Source organism: Semicossyphus pulcher, unplaced genomic scaffold (assembly GCF_022749685.1).
Source record: "Semicossyphus pulcher isolate SPU_LCO1_2020_fin unplaced genomic scaffold, fSemPul1.0.p SCAF_15, whole genome shotgun sequence".
Taxonomy (NCBI): domain Eukaryota; kingdom Metazoa; phylum Chordata; class Actinopteri; order Labriformes; family Labridae; genus Semicossyphus; species Semicossyphus pulcher.
This window is the reverse complement of record NW_027211659.1, coordinates 7,130,685-7,151,844: the sequence shown is the minus strand read 5'-3', so window position 1 is coordinate 7,151,844 and position 21,160 is coordinate 7,130,685. Positions and strand designations below refer to the sequence as shown.

At 42.5% G+C, this 21,160-nt stretch overlaps 1 protein-coding gene across 5 annotated transcripts in view; it reads left to right on the top strand.

The window, feature by feature from the left end:
- The window catches only part of tbc1d4 (TBC1 domain family, member 4), a 37,111-nt gene extending 17,187 nt beyond the window's left edge, over nt 1-19,924 (top strand). The window contains exons 11-23 of one of the 5 annotated variants that reach the window (XM_069662957.1): nt 472-531; nt 3,683-3,891; nt 4,317-4,469; nt 7,333-7,490; nt 9,665-9,877; nt 11,760-11,921; nt 12,056-12,214; nt 12,376-12,476; nt 12,567-12,710; nt 14,579-14,738; nt 14,882-15,051; nt 16,604-16,780; nt 17,336-19,924. In XM_069662957.1, coding sequence (XP_069519058.1) covers nt 472-531; nt 3,683-3,891; nt 4,317-4,469; nt 7,333-7,490; nt 9,665-9,877; nt 11,760-11,921; nt 12,056-12,214; nt 12,376-12,476; nt 12,567-12,710; nt 14,579-14,738; nt 14,882-15,051; nt 16,604-16,780; nt 17,336-17,566 — 2,097 coding nt within the window. In that variant the 3' untranslated portion in view covers nt 17,567-19,924. Of the gene's footprint in view, nt 1-471; nt 532-3,679; nt 3,892-4,316; nt 4,470-7,332; nt 7,491-9,664; nt 9,878-10,533; nt 11,409-11,759; nt 11,922-12,055; nt 12,215-12,375; nt 12,477-12,566; nt 12,711-14,080; nt 14,174-14,578; nt 14,739-14,881; nt 15,052-16,603; nt 16,781-17,335 lie in introns of those variants that run through there. The other 4 variants (XM_069662956.1, XM_069662960.1, XM_069662961.1 and 1 more) reach the window with 4 other exon arrangements.
- The last annotated feature ends 1,236 nt before the right edge of the window (nt 19,925-21,160 follow it).

Genomic DNA, 21,160 nt, shown 5'->3' with positions numbered 1-21,160 from the left:
GCTGTTATTTTATCCACCATTTTTTACTCTCTAACTTTATCCCTTTGTCTTAGTTTGACAGAATAAAGCCTCTGTGCTGCGTAGCTTTATGTGTCTCTCTGCTCCCTCTTTGTATCAGCTGCTGTTTCTGTGTCATTGTCATCCAGGGGATTTGGATTGACCCATATCTGCCAGTGAGGCAGCAGAATAATTCCTTTGTAGAAGCATCCGGGCAATCTGAGACCTCTGCTACCATCTGTTATTGTCTCAGAGACAATGAAACCGTCTATCCTTTTAGGAAATATTTGTTCTTTATAATCCCTTTAATTTAACATTTATTGATTGTTTCATCCTGATTCATTGCTTGTCATGTTTTACTACCTTCATGCTGCACAAACAAGAGTTTTTAGCACGTGTTTCTATTTATCTTTTAGTTTTGTTCAGAAATTTCTCAATGCTGTTCTAACATTATATAATCAATTCTGTCACCAGGGCGCCAGCAAGATGCGAGGCCGTTTGGGAAGCATGGGAAGCATGAGCAGCTTTGAAAGGGTGAGTGTCCTTGCGGAGGGAACATGAGAATTCCCAGAAGTTCACTGGAGGGACTCTGGGAATTCTCACTTTTTACCCCGTGGCTTTCGAAAGCACGTTGTTTTCCAGCTCCGTCCTCAGAAGAGGACAAGTGCGATAAACATACTTTGACTTTCATCAGCTGCGAGCACTTCTCTTCTCGCATTGAATCATGACTCCGCACTGGATTATTCCCAGACAGTCTCAGGATGAAGTTGCATTGGTCGGAGGACAGAGCAGAACAGCAGGGAGAGTGTTTACAGAGCTATCGGAGAACCATTTGGGGGTTGTTGGCTTCAGCGTGTCACTGCTGTGCAGAATGTGGAGTGAGTGTGTGATGTAGTCCATCTGACTCCCCATCAGTCAGGATGGAGTTAAACTGTACTACACCCTTTAAGCATTCCACTTTTCTAACATATTTGGAGTAACTCGATGCAGCAGAGCAAGAGATATCCTCTTTTTTATCTGTGTACACACCTTCCCTGTCAAAACCTGGTGCCTACATTACCCACAATGCAACTTTGCTTCCAGCAATACAGTTGGAGATTCAGGTGTATTACTCTAGTAGCATCTTATGTCACCTCAAACAGAGATGACAAACTCAACGCCATGTTTTTTTTGTCATCTTTAGCCCCAACTGGTGCAGACTTAAGTGACATCACTTAAGGCAAAATATGCAGCTCTCACTGCTTTGCAGAACTTTTCTCACATTTTCAGCAGTACTCCAAATGTCCTGTAAACAGATGTTAATGTATTTCATTAAAGGAGATACCTTTTAGTGGACTTTCACCTTCCCTGACAAAATCTGACACCTACATTACCTACAATGCAGCTATGCTTTCTCCAGATTAGTCAGAGATTCAGCTGTATTATACCAGTAGCTTCTTATGTTGTCACGAAAAGTAATTTTTTCTGCATCTTTAGCCCCAATCGAGGCTACTGACATCACTTAAGGCCATTTATTAGATGTCAGCTAAAGTATACAAGTTTTCCCACACATGCAGCAGTACTCCCAATGACCTGTGAACCGATGTTGACGTGTAACATCTGTGGAGTTTTTCTTTAAGGGGACACAAGCCCTCTCTGTCAAAGCCTGATGCCTACACTACCCACAATGCAACAAATCAGCCAACAGCTCACGCTGACTCAGGTGTTTTATGCTAGAAGCATCTTATGCAGCCTCAAACAGAGAGGAGAAGCTCCACACCCTGTTCTTTTTTACTTTCTTTATCATCTTGAGCCGTTACCAACGCTGACTCAAGTTACATCACTTAAGGCTCATTATCGGATTGCAGCTCGCTCTTAAAGTACAAATGGCAGTAGCACTCCCAATGGGCTGTAAACAAACCCTGAAGTGTAACATCTGTAGAGGACACATGCCTTCCCAGTCAAAACACTACCCACAATGCAACAAATCAGCCAACAGCTCACTGTGCTCCTCACTTGTTTTATACTAGTTGCAGCTAATAGAGCCTTAAGTGCAAATGAGTTTTTAAACGTGTAATCTTCAGCCTTAACCAAAGCTGACTCAGGCGACCTCACTTGAGGCAAATGATCATGTTTCATGCAGGCTTTTTACAATTTCCTCACTCGTGCTCTCAGAACAGACGATGTGTTAAACCTGTGGAGTTCCCTTTTAAGGAAGTGTTGCTCATAGCATTAAACGAAACATTAAAAGATATATGAAACAGTATCGCTGTCATACGACTCAGTGCAAGTGCATCAATCATGTCATGTCGGATATATGTGGAATATAAACCAATCCAAGTGAGGAACATTTTTCTCACGTCAGACTTGAAACATCCACCAAAAATAGCAGATTTTAAAATATGTAATGACACGCAGAAAACCACACCTGAGTGCATGATTAAGGTGTGCTTCTGTTTTTGTCCAGTGCAAAATAAAGTGACGTAATTAGACGTGCATATTCTGTATCCTGTGCCCCTTTTGTCTTTTGTAAGTAACTGTTGCTTGCCCTGTGATTGGCCAATTGCGTTGCCATCTGGGAATTGTGTCAGGATGCCGATGTCCTCGCAAGCAGGAAGTTCAGTCAGGATGTCCAGTTGTGCTGAGCCATGCTTGTCTTGGCTTCCTCTCCTCAGCCACCTTAGGACACAACACCACACGAGCGTCTGTGCGACTTTATCTTATCTGCGTCCCGTCGAATCTGCCGCCAAGCCATTCAGCTGTCGGTGATATCATCTGTGCAACAGACGAACAGACCTTTTGCAATCAGCAACGCGATTAGCAGTGCAAGGACTTCGAGATAATGTAGCTGCATCAGACCTCGCAGTCGTCGTGAAAAGTGAAAGTAGCATCACAAAAATCGCTGAATGTCTCCTGATCTCAGAGAGGGAGGTCTGTTAAAAGCACGATGGAAGTAGATTGGAGGGTTTTCATGTGGAGTTGAGCCGTCCAGATCCTCCCCACCAATAGTGTGTGATACTGTGAGTCACAGGACGCTGCCCATTAGAATACAATAGATGTGGGAGTTGTACCAGCAGGCATGAGGCAACACGGAGCTCAGGCGAGTGGAAAGTTGAACCTGAACGAGAGTTGCTTTGGGGTTACGTTGCTTAGGTGAGTGCAGACCTGTAACTTGAATAATTAAGGTGGTGTTTTATTTGACTTTGGGTTGGAATAGAGTTGCTAGCTGTGTGTGGTTTGACCTTCAAAGACGTTTAATGACGTTATAACCCTTTCAACCCGGTTATTAATACATTTTAGAGGAGTTTGGTTATTGGATTATGTCTTGCGCTTGTTGTTATTCACCATTCTCTCTTTGTTCTGTCCTAAAAAGTGGAAGAAAATTGAACCATGCAAAAAAATATCTTAATAAAATATAATAATAATTGTACGGAAGCCAGACATGGCAGTGCTTTCTGTAATGAGTTTATTGTAGTTCTTGAGATAAGAAGAAAAATCTTCTGATAATAAAATGATCAACCTGTAATCAAGATAAATCAAGCTTTGCTTTATCTTAAGATAACACCTGTTTTACCAGTAAGTTTTTTCATCTTCTAAGGATCATAAAATAATTAACTTGCAATCTTGAGATAACATAAAAAAGACCGTCCAGGGTTTTACTTAAAAGCTGACATTTTCTCCTTTCACATTCTCTCCTCCTCAGCAGGATGAGGAGTCTCCAGGACACTCCCCTCCAGGTTCTCCTCCCGCCTTCCCCGAGGACGACCCGGAAGGCGGCCTGCAGTTCCGTCGGCGTGCTCACACCTTCAGCCACCCACCTGTGAAGAAACGCATCTCCTTCGAGGGTCAGCCGGCCAGTCAGAACAAACCCCTGCGCAGACAGCAGTCAGTGAACCCAGAGCTGCTGCAGAGCAGGTAACTCACACGTCACGTATGCCTTCCTGCAGAGTCAGTGCATCTCTTTGGTATCTTTGCAGAGTGAGTTGTACTAAAATGTCTCCAAAAGAAGTGAGCTTCCGTCTTTTGTTTAAAGATATGGCTAATGCTAACTTTGCTGAGAAATCAGAACCTGGAGCTTTCCTTTCATCAGTGTAACACTGACTAAATATTTAGTTAACCTTTGGTTTAAACCGACAATCTGATCTATTTGCAGCCTTTTGATCACTCCTAAATCTGTCCACCTCCTGCTCTTCTATCCTCGAACAATAGCATCACACGTTTCCTGTCACTGTTTTTGATCCCTCATGAGTTCCTCACAAGTGTTTTTCAAGCTCATTCTTTTGTGTCATGTGTTTGTTTTTTTTTGTATTTTGTGGGCATTTCACGTGTGGCTCGCCCAGTCCCGCGGCTGTCTCCAGAACGCGCAGCGTTTCGGAGAGCGAGTCCACCTTCAGCCTCCCCTCCACCTTCTCCGCCCCCACTTTCCTGAAAAGCATTTACCAGGGCTCGCTGGGCTCCCTCAGCTCCCTGGCAGACAGTGGGAGCCTTAAGAGGTGACCCAAACACACGGATGAGATGGGTGGGGGGGACGAATTGTTCTTTGCTGGGATGGCCGTAGCCGCATACATGTTGGCTGCCCAAAACTTTTAACCCTCCCTGTATCCTTGTACCTCTTCTCCGTCTATCAGTAACAGCAATTACTGAAAAAACACTTCCCAGCTGTTTCTTATTCTTCCACAATCGTCTCTGCGGCTGGACCCGCCCTCTTCCTGTTCGCTCTGAAGTAGAAGGGGATGCTGAGACACCCCTCTCTTGTCGTGTTTGCATGTGACATCAAGCTGTTGATATGTTTGCACGGCAAAACTGTATTTAACCTGCATTTAAAGCCTTTATTAACTGCACTTCACTCTTCGCCATCACCTTTCCGCTTCATGCTGACTCAGGTTCAGGGGTGTATTTATTTTGAAAGGTTGCTTTTAACGTTCAGTCGCACTCCCCAATCAGCTAATATGTTCAACAAAGGAAGATACACTCAGTGAGTCTCCGGATCCTCTCTTGCCGCACTGCCTTGACAGGGTCTACGAGGTGTCTGGATGGCAGAGAGTAAAGGTTAACATTTCCATTATGAATGAGATTCAGCGGCGCCGACAGGATGTTTCCTCCCCTGACAGCAGTCGAATCCTCGGTGCCCTCGCATTGATAACGCAGCGGAAGGAGCAAGAAAAACTTTTACAGCACACGTAGCCCCCGATGATGAGTAACAGCCTCGACCTGCTGGGTCAGAATATGCCGACATGTTCACAGCCAGGTTTGCTTAATCTGTTGCTCTGTGTGAGATCTTTTCCCCAGAGCTGTCTTCGTGTTTATGAGAGGTAATATGTCAAGTGAAGAATTTAAATCTTTAAAAGAGGCTGACAGAGTAAAAACATGGTGCCAGTGGACTCAGTGAAGGTCACTTCCTGTTTTTCACTGAACACACGAACAGACGGGAGCGTGTGTGCTGACTAAGCTTCATAAATACTGTTACTGTCAATTTATCATCAAGAAAAACATTTAAAGCTTTTTCTTTAATGCAAGAAAAATATACATCGTACACCTAGTACTCTGAATACTACGTTTGTGTTTTTTAAACAGAAGTAAAAATGATGCAGTGCAGAATTTGCTGATATAAAATAATCCTATGAATAGCAGGAGAGGACAAAAAGCTCCTGCTTGGTTGGTTCTGCAACAGTTATATTTCAGACAGTTGCATAATGGTATCAATGTCACATGTATACTTTATCAAAATCTAGTTGAATGCAGCCCTTCAAGCCACTTAGACGTACGAACATTTCTGCATTAAAATGTCTCAAAACAATAAGAACAATGTTTGTATGTTCCACGATATTGTTTAAAGTAAAAGTTTGTTTCGTTAGGTCTCATGTCTTCCCGGCATTCACCCAATGATACGTCAGAGAGTGAAGAAGATAATCTTTACCTCGTCCATGAATTTGATTTCTGACTGGGTCACGCCACATAGACTTTTATTTGCAATAGTGGTTGTAAAAGAATGAAGACAACAAATCTCATGATCCCAAGCTTCTTCACGCCGTCATAAAACTTTGTCTTTTTGAAGATCAGGATCAAAATCAAGAAATCTTTATTATCCCCCAAGGGGCGAATTCTTGTGCAGCCAACAGATGAAAATTTAATGCAACAGCAAATACAAAGCACACATAGAATCACATAGATTTATTTTAAAGATGACAGCAGGGACAAATGAGTTTTTAAATCTGTTAGTCCTGCATTTTGGCTGAATGTGTCTGCGACTCGAAGGAAGAGTGGATGACTCCAGTCAGCCAGGGTTGCCTGGGCCTTCTTTTTTTATTTTTTTTTATTTTTATGAACTTTGTTTATTGATTTTTAAGCACAAATTGACAATACAGTTAAGGTACTTGTGAGTGACAGTGCAAAGAAAGTAAAGAAAAAAGAGGGTAAAAAAAACTAAAACAAAGGACCTAGAATAAGGTCAAATCAAACACTACAAAAACAACAACAACAAAAACAACAAAAAACAGACAATAGCCCAGGCCTTCTTAAAAGACCTCACTTTAAAGAGGTGAGGAAGGTCCCTTGGTGCCGTGCAATAACAGTGCAGAAATAATACACTTTGCATTAAAGTTAAACGAGCCAAGCAGCAAAAGGAAAAAAGAAACTTTCTGCTGGTGTTGAAATGTGCTTCTGTTGTGCTAAAGAGTTTCATGCCATTTCATGATGCATCATTATGCACGGTTAAAAGGGAAACATGAGAAGCTGCACTTTCCTCTACTTTGCTCACAAGTTGCCACAAATAGCAGATTTGTTTCATCATCCCTCTCTGTCCTTCCACATAATGACCAAACACTTTATTTTGCTTTTTTTTTATTTACCTTTTGGTTATGCACATGTGACGTTTTTAACAATGTCATTGTTTTGCAGGAAAGTGCTTGATGAATATGAAGTATAAGTAAAGTGAGACAGCAAACTTTACCTTTTTTCTGTTCTTTCAGCTCAGTAACCACGTTTTCTTCTTCACTAACAACAACAACGTCTTTTTGCAGGAAACAAACAAACACGCATGCGCCTCAGCTGTGGCTGATGTGTTTTTCATCTTACAAACTAATTATGAACTACAGCGCCACCTCTGCTTTATTAACATGGACACTGGAAATCAGTCAATGCCTGATATGTTTAAGGTTCATCTTGACTGTCTCATCAGCTCAGAGAGTTTGCCGATGAGAAGCTGTGTATAAGGTTTCCAGTGTCGTTTCTAAGTGTGTTAATGTACTGACGTGTGTGTGTGCGCCTGCATTTGTGAAAGCAGCTGAAAGCGTGTGGGTGTAAGATGATACCTGACTCATTTATCGGGTGTCTGTGACGCTCGTGCTTCTCTCGTAGCAATGGGGAAGGCAGGAAGAGGACCCTGTCTGGCTGCAGCAGTGACTCAGTGAGTGGAGGTCTCCCTCCGGCCCCACGCAGGGTCTCCTGGAGACAGAAGATCTTCCTGAGGGTGGCGTCGCCCATGAACAAGCCGTCTGCCTCCATGCAGCACCCAGGTCTGGTAACACAATCCCCCAAGCAGTTGAAGGGAGGCACAACATGATGCACAATGTATACGCTCTGAATAATCCACCAGTGCATAGAAGATGAGGCAGGGGGAGCATGTGTGTCTTGTGGAAAGTTACTATTCTTAAACTCCTGACCTTTTAAACCACATACATAGTGTATATGGGAGAAGAGGGTTGAAAGGAGAGGAATGTTCCTCTTCATCCCTGTCAGATAAACACTGATAAGGAGCTTGTGAAACTGATCCTCCTACCTGTTCTCATGTCCAGTTTTCTTGCCTTCTTTCTGAGCCTACTCGAGGGAGCTTAAAACAGCAGCAAGCAGATAATTCACAGATCAAGTTGCTGAGTTGTTGATGCCAACTCCTTAAATATCTGATTCTGTAGCTGCTAAATGCGCCTTTCTTTCACGAGCTAGTTGCTAAGCATTTCAGCAAAAAAAGGTCACATAAACTGAAAACATCTGTCTGCTGCTACTGGAAGCAGAACAACACAACAATCAGTATATAACAACCACAACAAGGCACTAAAAGAGGATCAAAGGAAAAGAAATTAAGGGAACAGATATTTAAATCTGTGGAGGGAGGGAAGCCTCTTGGTTTATTTCTTTGATATTGATGTTTTTTACAAGAGATGCCCTGATTCAATAAAGGCATTTGGCTCGGTGCTAGTGTGCCTGAACAAAGCCCAGTGGCTTCCCTCCCTCCACAGTTTACTTTGTAGCCTTCAAGAGCACCTGGCATTCACCTGGAGTTTAACACCTTGCTACCGTGCGCACACGCTATCCCTCTTTTTTTCTAGATATTTAAATCTTTTTAAAACCAAAAGGCAAAAATAGCACATGGAGCATGATTAACCTTTACTTGAAGGGCTTGAAAGGTTTGCTGATTTTCAACCTCAGTCCTATCATGCTATTACGGGGAGCTAATGCCATTCTGGTAGAAGAAAATGCAATTCGCTCTGTGCCTTTGGAGGACGCTATCCGCTTCTCCAATGGGACCTGGAAAACCTCCGCCAGACTAAGTATAACGCGTCATCTGGCGGAGGCCAGGGAGCTTGCTAAACTACACTTCCTCAATCTGAGACGCCCGCCTCCGATGTCACGTCTAGTTCAAAATCATCAGGTTTTAAATGTAGACTGCAGACCTGAAGATTTTTTAGACGACCCGCCGGTATATTCTCGTCATATTTCGGAATCTGTACCGCTCTGAGCCATCGCCTGCAGCGATCAATGTCCTTGACTGGAAAACGGGAGTATTTCACTCCAGCGTCTCTCGCTGGGCGGTCTCTTTCAGAGGGAGGGACGCAATGCATGCTGGGTGTTGTAGGAATGTAGAATGGGCAAAACCACAAGCTCTTTGTACAACTTTCTCCGCAGCTATGGCACCAATTTCAAATATTGTTGCTTCTACCGATTACAGAGAACACCAGCTTTGACTGACAGAGGCTTTATCCAGGGGCGGATTGCTCCTTTAACCAGGAATAAACGCTGTGTCCTGGCCAAGACAGGCAGCAGTACATTGACAAAGTTTCTGACCAACAATGAGCAGCCATACTTACAAACATAATACAGGATACGTGATTATAATACAATAAGCCAGCCAAACTTTGCCGAAATTGATCACAATCATAAATATCTCAAGCAGAGCATCTACGGCCAGATGTACCTGCCTCCAATTTATTCAACATCACCTTAAAAACATCCAATAAGACAAGTTCATATATGGACATGGCAGACCATCCAACATGTGCATACAGCAAACTGTGATGAGTGAGGGAATATAAAATTAGCGATGAACCTTAATGCTCCATGATACACAGTGTGCAGAGCATGTAAGCTTTGAGAAGAGGCATGCATGTATAAAACATAAGCACAGACATAAAAGTGGCAGTCTTTTTTTAGACTAGAAAGAAAGGCAGGATCTGATTCTAAAAGAAAATCCCAGATTGAATGATTTTACCAACTGCTGAATATGAGATGTAAAAGAGATTCATCAGTTAAAATACGAGGATATTTGTAGTGAGATACAGACTCAACCTATGTACCCTGAAAAGATGAGATTGAAGGAAGTTTCGGTGGCTTTAATTTATGTTCCTTTAATTATTTAGAGTAGTGAATTTTCTACCTGTACCTTCTGTTGATGTTTTTCATTGTCGTGTTTTAGACCACTCTGACGGCAGGGAGCTGTTGCCTCTCTCTCCTCGTGCCTTGAATTCTCGTCTCGATCCTCTGGGCCGACTGCTGCCACAAGCAGGTGCGCCCCGTTCCGGGGAGAGGCCTAAGAAGAGGAGCGCCGACTACCGGGCCCTGTGGAAGACCGCCATCCACCAGCAGATCCTCCTGCTGCGTATGGAGAAGGAGAACCAGAGGCTGGAGGGTGAGTTGCAGTAACTCGGTGCACCCGGGAAGGAATCCTTTCTTTGGTCACATGAACGATATTTATGAAGAACAAATTGTTCCTGCTCGATTATTCAGTGTTCATTAATGTTTAGTGCTTTTGTTTCTCTGCAGACACTGCTGGTATTTATGATTCATCATAGGGCTGTTCTTGTCGATGCAGCTAACACTGGGTCTTATTGTTTAGGTTGTTCTGATATTTATCACAGGATTAACTTGTAATGAGTTACAATCAGACCTCGTCTCACGCTCTAACACTTAAAGTCTTGTTGTTCCTAACAGCAGCTTTATGAGCGTGCACAGGGCTGAGAGTGCAGCCACTCTGCACACTATCATTTGTGTCTATTTTTAGCGTCAGATCTCTTAAATCTTGGTTTGTGATTCTGCAGAACAGCTATATTTAGAGCACAATGATTTGGGTTCTGCAAACAAACACAAACATGAGGTCGCACGCAGGTACTCAAACAAACACGCCGGAGGTTAAAGTGTGTGTTGGGGATGAAAAACAACTGTTATAGTTAAAATGACAGGATAGAGCATTTGGAAATAGCGCCCTCTAGTGGCTACTTTTTTCCTTTCCTGTCCTCATAACTGCTTGTTAAGATAGGAGGAGGAAGGGAGTGGAAAAGAGGAAGTTTAGACCATTTGGGACATTTAATTAGCTGCCTTATTATCAAAAAGGCATCTGTACAGTGAAGAGGCACAAAACAAACCACACCTCGTAAATGATAGAAGTCTGAAGCCGCTTTTTCACTGGTCAAAAAAACCCACTGACACTCGTTAACACCTGGCTTTTTTGCTTAGTTGGAATGATTGCAATCGGCATTCAGACCCGGGTCAAATGACTCAGCAGGAGACCCGAGTAATTATTGCCTCGGCTCCGATCGGCATTAATTGGAACACAAAACCCGTGTCAACGCGCTAATCTCCGCACCCTTTCCGCCGCGATGCTATACTCCGTCGGTAACTTCTGCGACTCCTCGTCATCTCAGCTACAAATTCCGCCAGCCTCTGTCCGAGCAGCGCTCGAACGTCGTTCCAAATTTGTCTGCGCTGAGTTTGATACACAGACTGAATGAGTAATAGATACAATAAAGACCTAACCATCGTAACATCTTCACTGTTTACTAACCCTGCTTCAGGCGCGTTTGTGACGTCAGACGGTGATGCAGCAGAAAAGAGACCGAAAGCAGTATACTCCATTGGCAATGAGAAAAGAGACAATCGGCATTTATTAGCGGGTCTTCCCGGGTCTGAAAAACCTGCGTCAACACGCTCATTTTGGTGGGAAAAGGGATATAACACACTAAACTATGGACTAACTATGTAAAAAATAGCATCCTGCTCTCAGAGAAAAAGAGGAAACACAGCTAATGAGGAGGGATGCACCTGCTCTGTGTCGCCTTTATCTCATATTCTATTATACCAACACATGTCTTTCCCTTTGTTTGTTACTATGACACCAATGCTGGTCTGAGGACCTAACAGTGAATAACTGTTTTCAATAGAAGGTAAGCGATAGGCAGGTAGATGTTCTGCATGATTTCGGGTGTTGGTATTATATTCATTCTGTCAGCCTCTTTTGTTTGCATGTTCTGGGACACTTCATGGTGTTTTTGTTTCTCTTGTGCTTTGTACTTCTCCCCATTACCTCAGTGTAGCTTCTTTGGGCCGAGGATGGATTTATGGTGTTCATGTGGCCATTGTGGCTTTTGTTTAGGCTTTCCATTGTAAGTGGTGACAAAAGGTGTGAGGGACTATATTTACACTTCTGACATCTTTCATCCGCTCCGTCCGGTTTTACAAAAGCAGAAACAGAAGGGTACAATCTAGATTACCAAAATTATAGTCTTGTTTTCCAGCGAGCAGAGATGAGCTGCACATCCGCAAGATGAAGCTGGACTACCAGGAAGTGGGCCAGTGCTCCAAAGATGTGCAGGCATTGTGGGAGAGAAAACTGACAGCCCCGGGCAGAACGACCGTCCCACAGGACAAGGGGGAGATGTATCGTGCCCTCTGCCAAGGTGAGACATGTGTGTGTGCACGACAGGCAGGTAAATGGGTTGTGAAGGCTTACTTGTGTATCTACAAATACTATAAATAGCAGCACATGTCACCTGTCAAGCTTTGAATGAGCATTTGTTGTTTGTGTGCGCAGGTGTTCCAAAGGGCCGGCGTGGGGAGGTCTGGTTGCTTCTTTCCCATCAGTATCGGCTGCGTCACAGACTCCCCCAGCGCCAGCAGGCCCCCGACACCCTCTACCATGACCTGCTGAAGCAGCTCACCGCTCAGCAGCACTCTATTCTGGTGGATCTAGGTGTGTACACAACTTTGAAAACGGGTCCCACTGTGTCAAATTATAGGCATGGAAAAATGATTCGCGAAATTCAAATGCATGAATAGTTTGTTTGTTCTTCTTTCTTTTATGTATTAATTATTATCATGCTCAAAGCTCATGATCTAATTATCCCTGCTCAGGCCGGACCTTCCCCACCCACCAGTACTTCTCCGCCCAGCTGGGCGCAGGGCAGCTCTCCCTCTACAACCTCCTGAAAGCCTACTCTCTGCTGGATACAGAGGTACAGACTGTGCCTTTTCCCCCTCTGTAAATCACTGTAATGCCATGAAACTGGTCACGGACATATTGCATGTATTTTTGTGCCCCACAGGTTGGCTACTGCCAGGGTATCAGCTTTGTTGCTGGCGTGTTGCTGCTGCACATGAGTGAAGAGCAGGCCTTCGACATGCTGAAGTTCCTCATGTATGACCTCGGCATCAGGCAGCAGTTCAGACCGGACATGGTGTCTCTGCAGGTCAGTACATGAGCCTGCGTGTGGAACATTATACTATGAGGGATCTGGATATCACGTTAGCTGCAGGATCCTCGACATTTTAATTCTGCAAGATAGTTTAGGGTTCAGCTTCACACAAGATGGCTTTGAAGAAGTCACATTTTAGACAAATTTCAGCTTTTGAATTTAAAAAAAAAAAGCCACTATGAATATTGAAAATGTCTAACTCTGGAGTATAAAAAACGACACTTTGGTAAATGGACTGTACTTATTATATAGCGCTATTATGCTAATCCCCAATCAGGAGATATGGACATTCATGCAGCAATTTGGGAGCAATTTGGGGTTCAGTGTCTCGCCCAAGGACATGTGGCTGTAGCATCAGGTATCGAACCTACCATCTACCATCTACCACTGACCCACAGCCGCCCCAGCAATGGCAGACAGCAATGCACGCCAATAATCCCTGAAAACCCCCAAAAACTTAGAGCTTAGAGTTATTTGAGAATTTTAGGTCATAATAATGTAAGAGCTATAATCACGTAACTAATGTGGAAGCTTTGAGAGGCAAAATCTGCTGCTCCATTTTCTAGGTCTGAATTAAATTGTTTTCTCTGTTGTGTTTATGATTTAAAAACAAATTTTAAAAAGTTAAATTTTCTACTTGTTTGTACCTAGAAAGTTTTTGCAAGTGAAAAAGGTTGTTTTTTTTGTTCTGTTTATTATTACGCCTTTATTTAGAGAGAGACCTGCTTAGACAGTAGCAACAACACAGAGTTACAGACAGACAGACAGACAGACAGGAAGTGTTTTCTTATTGCAATACTTGTTTTACATACAGTAGGATCAAAAGCATGTTAAAGTTATGCACTCCAAACAGAAGGTGCAGTCAGCCTCTTGTGGTCGGAATCAGTATTGCAACAATAAATACAATAGATAATTAATCCTGAAAAAAGTCACCTGGGAAAAAATAGTTTTTTAGAAAAAATATCCTGGAATTTTTCAATTTTTTATAATATTTTTTTTAACACACTCTTCCAAAAAATAAAGACGAGGGATAAAACAATTAAGATCTTAAAAAAAATAGATCATCAGAATGTTTTATCTAACTTGCCTCTCAGGGCTTCCGTACTCTACACATAATCGCTTAAAAGTCACCTCTCATAGTATACAAACAATATGTCAGCCTGTTGTAACAGACCTTCTGTGTGGGTTATAAGTTAGCAACAGCAAACAGCAGTCAAGTGTCTCCACCTCTTCTTTAAACCACACCTGCACGCCTGCTCTGTTAGCTGCAGTTAAACATCAGCTGACCTCACCGGGGCGAGAGCATCAGCAGGCGTGGTAATGTTTAATCTACATCAGGTAACCATTTAGCAGAGCAGCGGGCCTCTTAGTTCTCTCTACACCGCAGTCATAGATCGGACAGCAAAGAGGAACTTGTTTCATTTTTCTGTGCGGTGTTTCAGTTTGAGCAGTTAAAGGTATTACTCGTCTTCTTTGTAACGGTCAGGAAACTGCAAGACTGATAACAGTCTAATTTTAGCTTGAGCTAACTTCTGCTTCTCTTTTCCGTCTGCTGTGTCTCTGTAGCATTTGTCAGGATCAGTGTAATACAGCGTGTTAATACTACTCATTAGATGTTTGGCTTTGCATGTTGGAGCAAGTCTTTTGCACAACTCTGGTAATGTTTAAGAAGCGCCACGCTTGAGTAAAGGTTCCTCTGCCAGCTTGTAATTATTACATCGCTCTGTTACTCCTCAGATCCAGACATACCAGTTTCTCTTGGCACAGCATGTCATGACCTGTGTGTGTGTGTGTGTGTGTGTGTGTGTGTGTGTGCGCATCTGTTTTAATGTCTTTTTATGCCTGTGAACTTTGTCTCCCAGATTCAGATGTACCAGCTCTCCCGACTGTTACACGACTACCACCGCGAGTTGTACAATCACTTCGAGGAGCACGAGATCTGCCCCAGCCTCTACGCAGCGCCCTGGTTCCTCACCCTCTTCGCCTCACAGTTCCCCCTTGGCTTCGTGTCCCGCATCTTTGGTATATTTTTAGAACAGTGGCCTCTCACACACAAAAGGCTTATCAGCACAAACTATTTAGAGAAGAGGAAGACATTTATAGAGCCTCAAAAGTGTGTAAAACATAGTAATAAAACAAGTATGCCTGTGTTTTGTTTGTTTCAGACTTTGTGTTCGTCCAAGGCACCGGGGTGATCTTTAAAGTGGCCCTCTGTCTGCTGAGCAGCCACGAGAAGGAGATAGTGGAGTGTGACAGCTTTGAGAGCATCGTGGACTATCTGAAAACTACACTTCCCACCCTCACTCCAACGCAGATGGATCAGGTTGTCACAAAGGTACCGAGTGGGAAGTTGAGATCATGATGTACAGTCCCGTGTTAGCAGATAATTAAGCCAGATTTAACTCAACAATTAACTTCTTGTTTTTATAATCCTGACTCGACATCTTAGTAGAAAGGTCGGGATGGTTGAGCTGCAAAAAAACTTTATTTCACTAGATGATTTTAAAAGATTATCGTACTCTAGTTTGTTGCTTATCTAAATGTGAAGAAATGCAACTACAAGTGTAACGTAGCGTGTGTAGGTGAAGTGTTTTAACTTGTTTTAATCTTAAACTGTAAACGTTTATTCTCATACGCAGCTTTAAGAGATTATGATGTCATTGAGACATCTTGTTTGAATAAAGGATTAATTACATCTAGAGCAGGGGTGGGCAACCCTGCTCCTGGAGGGCTACCTTCCTGCATGTTTTAGGTTTCTCCGCACTCTTAACACACCTGATTTGAATGAGCTGCTCGTTATCAACCAACTGAAGTGTCTCAGGGGATTGGTAATGAGCGAAACATTGGAATCAGGTGTGTTAGAGTGCGGAGAAACCTAAAACATGCAGGAAGGTAGCCCTCCAGGAGCAGGGTTGCCCACACCCTGATCTAGAGAGAGGAGCAGTTAAAGCAGCTCTTTGCTGCATGTCAACCTGACTCTATCCTCTGTCCCATCTAATAAAGAGAAAGGACAAAAACTTTTTAAAATCATCTTTTAAAAAAAAATTACATTTTTATTTTCAAATTTATTGCAAGAAAAACTTTCAGTAAGACATACTGATGTTGTTGCACTCTTTAAGATAATACCTACGTGCAGACGTACTGTCGCTGTACTTTACTGCTGTAGCAATGAAAGGGACTCTAAAAACAGAAAGGTCAAAGTTCAGTAGACGGAGTCAATAAAAACTGGTTTTCAATTCCACTTCTGCCCTTTTAGTTTCATCACAATAGTCTCTTCAAAAAAAGTTTTCTTTAAGTTGACGATTTTTAGGGCTTTTTTTATCGGGCAAATTTAGATGAGATGAGAAAGAATTTTATTCATCCCAAGGGAAAATGCATCGCTGCAGTTGCCGTTTATTGCAAATATAATCAATTATATTTAATTAACTGTTTAAATAATTAAAATATAATAAATTCAAACATAACTTCATAGCTTGCTCAGCCTATATAAGGCACTCAGTATGTTTTCGCTCCTCCGGGAGATAAAAGTTGGTTACAGAATATATTTGTTTTTTCTGATGTCCTTAAAAAGCTGGGCACGGCAGTTTTCCGCAAACATTACTCAAACTGTAGTAAATAAAGAATTTGTCAGGGACTGTTTAAGGCCACAGATTTGGTGCCCCAGTGAGGCTTTGAATACAAAGACATCTTGTTTGCAAGATGAATTTATTTTTTGTTGAAGTATCTTCATGGACTTTATTGACATTAACAAAAACTAAAAACACATCACAGACTAACCTTTAAACTTTCTACAGACTTAATTTTCTCGACCTTACTGGTGGTTTTGGTAAAAAATATTCATACACTTAAATCAGTTGATGTCAAATGTGTCACTGTGTTGTTCGCAGGTAGTGGAGATGGACATTTCTAAGCAGCTGCACGCGTACGAGGTGGAGTATCACGTCCTGCAGGATGAGATGTTAGAGGTAGGGTCGCTGCCCGATGACTCCGACCGGCTCGACAAAGTAGAAAAGACGAACGCGCAGCTGAAGAAACAGAACATGGACCTGCTGGAAAAACTTCAGGTGAAGAAGAAAACAATCACTTACATTTTAATACTTATTAGTGGGAATGATTTTGGCAAAGTACTGCAAATACTTGATATTTAGTTAGTATTAACATTCACTATTTAAATGCTGGATATCGAAGGAACTTATGTGTTATTTTAGGAGGTATTCTGTAATTGGTTAGTTTAAAACTCCCTCCTTTGATCGCCTGCTGAACGGCTTTGTCACATCATGAAGAGATCCAAAGAAGTTGCCACTGACAGTGTCTCAGTCTGCCTGGAGGTGGCAGTAAAACACAAGTTAAAAACACAATGAAAATGATAAGACAAAGAGACTGGATCTACTTCTCCAAACACAATTAGTCATTTGTTGCAGGACTGTTAAAGTCACACTTATGGTGTAAGACACTTCTTTAATGTGGTTTGTAAGAGCTACAACCATATTTGATCATACCTTTGTTTATATTTTTGATACTTTTTTTTCTCCTAGCTGAGAGTCCTGAATTTATGGCTTCTTGGCTTTCTTACTCTCTGTCCAAACCTTGTATTCACCGAGGTACTTTGTGTCCTCCAGGCTGCCCGGCAGAAGATCCAGACGCTGGAGACGAGCGTGGAGAACTTCCTTTCTCGGGAGAGCAAAATGAAGCACATGATCCGCACTCTGGAGCAGGAGAGGGCAGCTCACCAGAAGACCATCGAACGCATGCGCTCTTGCCTTCCCCCTGACGCCCTGACAGATGTGGAGATGACCCAGATCAAAACAGGACCCAACGGGAAAGCCAAAACTGCAGCCAAGAAGCCCTGATGGCAACCAGGGGGCCGGCTGCTCGGGCAGAGACTGAAGTGAACAAATGGAGAGTGCTGAGCCCACACGGCTATTGTTGTAGAGCTGCACGAGAGCAGCAGCGTTCTGTAAATGTGTGATGATTGGACTTCAGACTGTATGGGAAATATCTGCGTGATATTTGTCAGCATATAAAAGAGTTGTGGGAGGATGATTTCACTTATATTGGAGAACACACTCTTCCATCGGTGCGTCAAAGCTGCTGCTCAGTCTCATCTGTTTCACTGCCAGCTTGAGGTGAGATCAGGATGCGCAGCGTCCCTCCTTATTCAGATGTTTTTGGTGATCACAGGGGAATTTTTTACATTGACACAAACCGTGTCTGCCTCTTTAAATCTTTTCGAGCACTGCCTTGATGTTTTTACTACCACAAAAGCAGTGAAAAGAAGGTGCCGATTGGCAAACAATCCTTTGGACCTCAGGTTCAACTTAAAGCCATTACCAGTGTGTATGATCCAGGCGTTGATACCCCATTGTTTCACTTGTTTTTCACTCATTTCAGGCATGGAAACTATGCCTAAGAGTAATAACACTGCTCTGTTATTTCCTTTTGTTGACTTGAATTTCTGTTAATGTAATTTCCCTCCAAAGATCATGTGATCACATTCAGTTTTAAACAACAGAGACATCTCGGTGCACACCTGCTGGCTTTAAATTCCTGCAAACATACGCTCGTCTTCAGCACAGCACCACTGCTTTCATGTGAGACATCTTTCAAACTTGCACTTGCTGCTTTTTTCTTTTCGAGGAGGAAGTGTTGTCTTCCAAAAGCTCAGGCAGGATGTGAGGTTGTCTGCCTTTCAGTTTCCTGTGTGACTGACCGCGGCGTCGCCTCGTTTTAGCGCCCCGCTCAGACGCCGCATCAGAGTTCACACCCCGTGGGAGGCACCGAAAAAACTGCCTGAGGTGGAGTAGTGATCTGAATGTACATCACATGCTTTTGTGTCAGACTGGGGTTGACAAATCTAGCAATATGCTTTCGTTTTGTACGTCTCGACAGTCGGACTACGAGCGGCTCAAGATTCTAACACGACACATATCTGCAGCTGCTTCTGTCGGTCACAAGTTAATGTTTGCGGTGAAACTTCAGAGTTCAGCCGAGCAGAGAGTTTCCCTTTAAGCAGAGATAAGTCTCACCTGATACTGGGTAATGTATACACGGTATATGTGCATGCACACAAGCTGTGCAGTGAACTGTCTGACTGTACGGACAGACAGTTCAGACGAGTTGAAAGTGTGTCCCTGGCTCTCTCCTCCTTTAGTTTTGTTTTGTCCCTCCTCCGTGTCTGACTCACCATGGCCGCTTCAGACTGAAAGACAAACAGTCTTGGGCTCGACTCTGCTTTTATAAAACAGCCTTACATTAAACCAAGGTGATGTCTATATCATGGGGAAAAGTACTTACTAAAAGGGTCTCTCAGTCTTCCTGTCCTTGGTGACAAGCTGTGGTAAACACGTTTGTGTCTGTTTTATTCTCATACTTAAACTCAAGCTGAGAAAACCTTTGGTATGCAATACAAACATGTGTTAAGCAATCCTGTGTATTTAAATATACAGAGAGCACTTTTGCTAAGTTACAGGATCAACATTCACATAAAAATCAATATGTTGATAAAAAAGACTTTTACAGTCGTGGTGAAATGAGGTGAAATGGAGGGAAACGTTCAACAATACAGAAAGTGAAACATATCAAACAACTCATTACGAAATCTGTCGAGGGTTCTTAGGTTACAGTCTAACACACGGCTGCCTGGCCTTTTTTGCCTGCATTTCTCTTGTCCACAGAATTTGTGCATCTTATAAATTGACCATTAAACCAAAGATGTGGTTGCTTTTCAAAAATGAACGAATGAATGAAATCATCCAAAATGCTGTTTTGTATTTTAATGTCACAATCATTTTGTCTCCTCACACACGGTTTCAGCCTCCTTTACACTTGTTCTTAAGGATAAAAGCTTGAAAAATACCAAATATTGGTTGTAAAACGTTACTTAACGAAAACAAAGAAAATAAAAACATTGACACACTTGTTTACCTGTAGCTCTTATCTTATTCCTTTGTGCCAAAATTAAACGATGGCCTTTATCCTCCTCTGATCAGGGATAAGAGGCCGCCTATTCAGTATCTAATGATAAGCACATCCCTGTGGTCGTACTACGTTGGTTGCTCAGAGTCCTGGCTACTTAAATGTGCTTTTATCACTGTGTTTCAAAGAAAGACGCTTTATGGATTGTTTTACTGTCTAATGAGGGCTACACAAAAGCAAAGAATATGTCATGAAATCTTCAATAAAGTTCACTTTGCCTTGTTTTCTGTCAACTCATGTCGGTATGTCTTTCCTGTTCAGTAAGCAATCATGTGCTCTGGGTGTGTAAGCGCAGTATTGCGTAGAAGACTAAGGTAGGCTTCAACAGTTCTAGATAATCTATTTAAAGGCCTTTTAAGAGTTATACTTTCATTAACGCCTTGAGCAAAGAGAACTACAGTGACTCAATGGGATAACACCCTCTGTTAAATGGAATCCTTTCCAAAAACATACCTGCAACATCAGGTATAGATTACTGAATTTTCTAGTAAATGAAATCATTTGTTGTTTGGTATCAATGTTACACACTCCAAATTGACTATTATGTACTGTGCTGCCTACTACTGTTTTGTGATTAAGACTGTGAGCATAAGTAAGCAAGCTAGCAAGTTTATGAAGTCTAAGCAGCTGACAGTAATGGGTAATTGGTTGAAATTCATGGTTTTAAGTTGCCTAATTGATACATTTCATAAATGGTCAGGTAAAAGTCAATGTCGGAACCCATCGGTTATAGTCTGGTGACCATATAGCCTGTGGGGACATTGGGCATGTCCGGTTTAACCAGCGGTTGGTGATAAACGACGTCAAGCCAACATTTCCGTGTGCTGCATTGTTTACAGTCCGTTTCGCAACTTGAGAAGCGACCGTGTGTTCAGATCATCAAAAGTGAAGCGAATTTCGCCCGTCTAGATGTGTCAGCAAAATAAACAGCGGCATTTATTGGTTCAGTAAATCCCCTGGAGGAACGCCTGTTCATCTGTTTCTGGTGAGTCTCAGTTTGACTGTTAATAGTCTAATACTCTGGCTAACTACTGCGGTATGAACCCGAAAAAGAAACAGTTAGTTTTTCTTGTGATTTACTTTAATTAACGGGTCTTGTCTTTGCCGAAATTTCAACATCATGATGCAGATTAATAAAAAGTCAAAATACAAGCTTTGTCAGCTCTGTTCAAGAGGAAAGGAAAACAACTTTTATATGCTCGTTTGTTGAACGATGATGCATTCATGGAAGTCGGGAAATCTAAACGCTTGAACGGCTTTCGTGACACAGCGTCAAGGGAATTTGTCTAAAGTTGAATTTTTGATCCAGAACGGACTGTTAGCTGAACTTGCTGCAGATATCTGTATATAGAGATTAATAAGAAGGTTAATCATTGTCAAATGAGCACTGATGGGAACCGGGATGTCATCACGGCGGATTACGTTCCGCCGTTTTTGTTCTCCGCACGGACTGTTTATCCTGTACACGC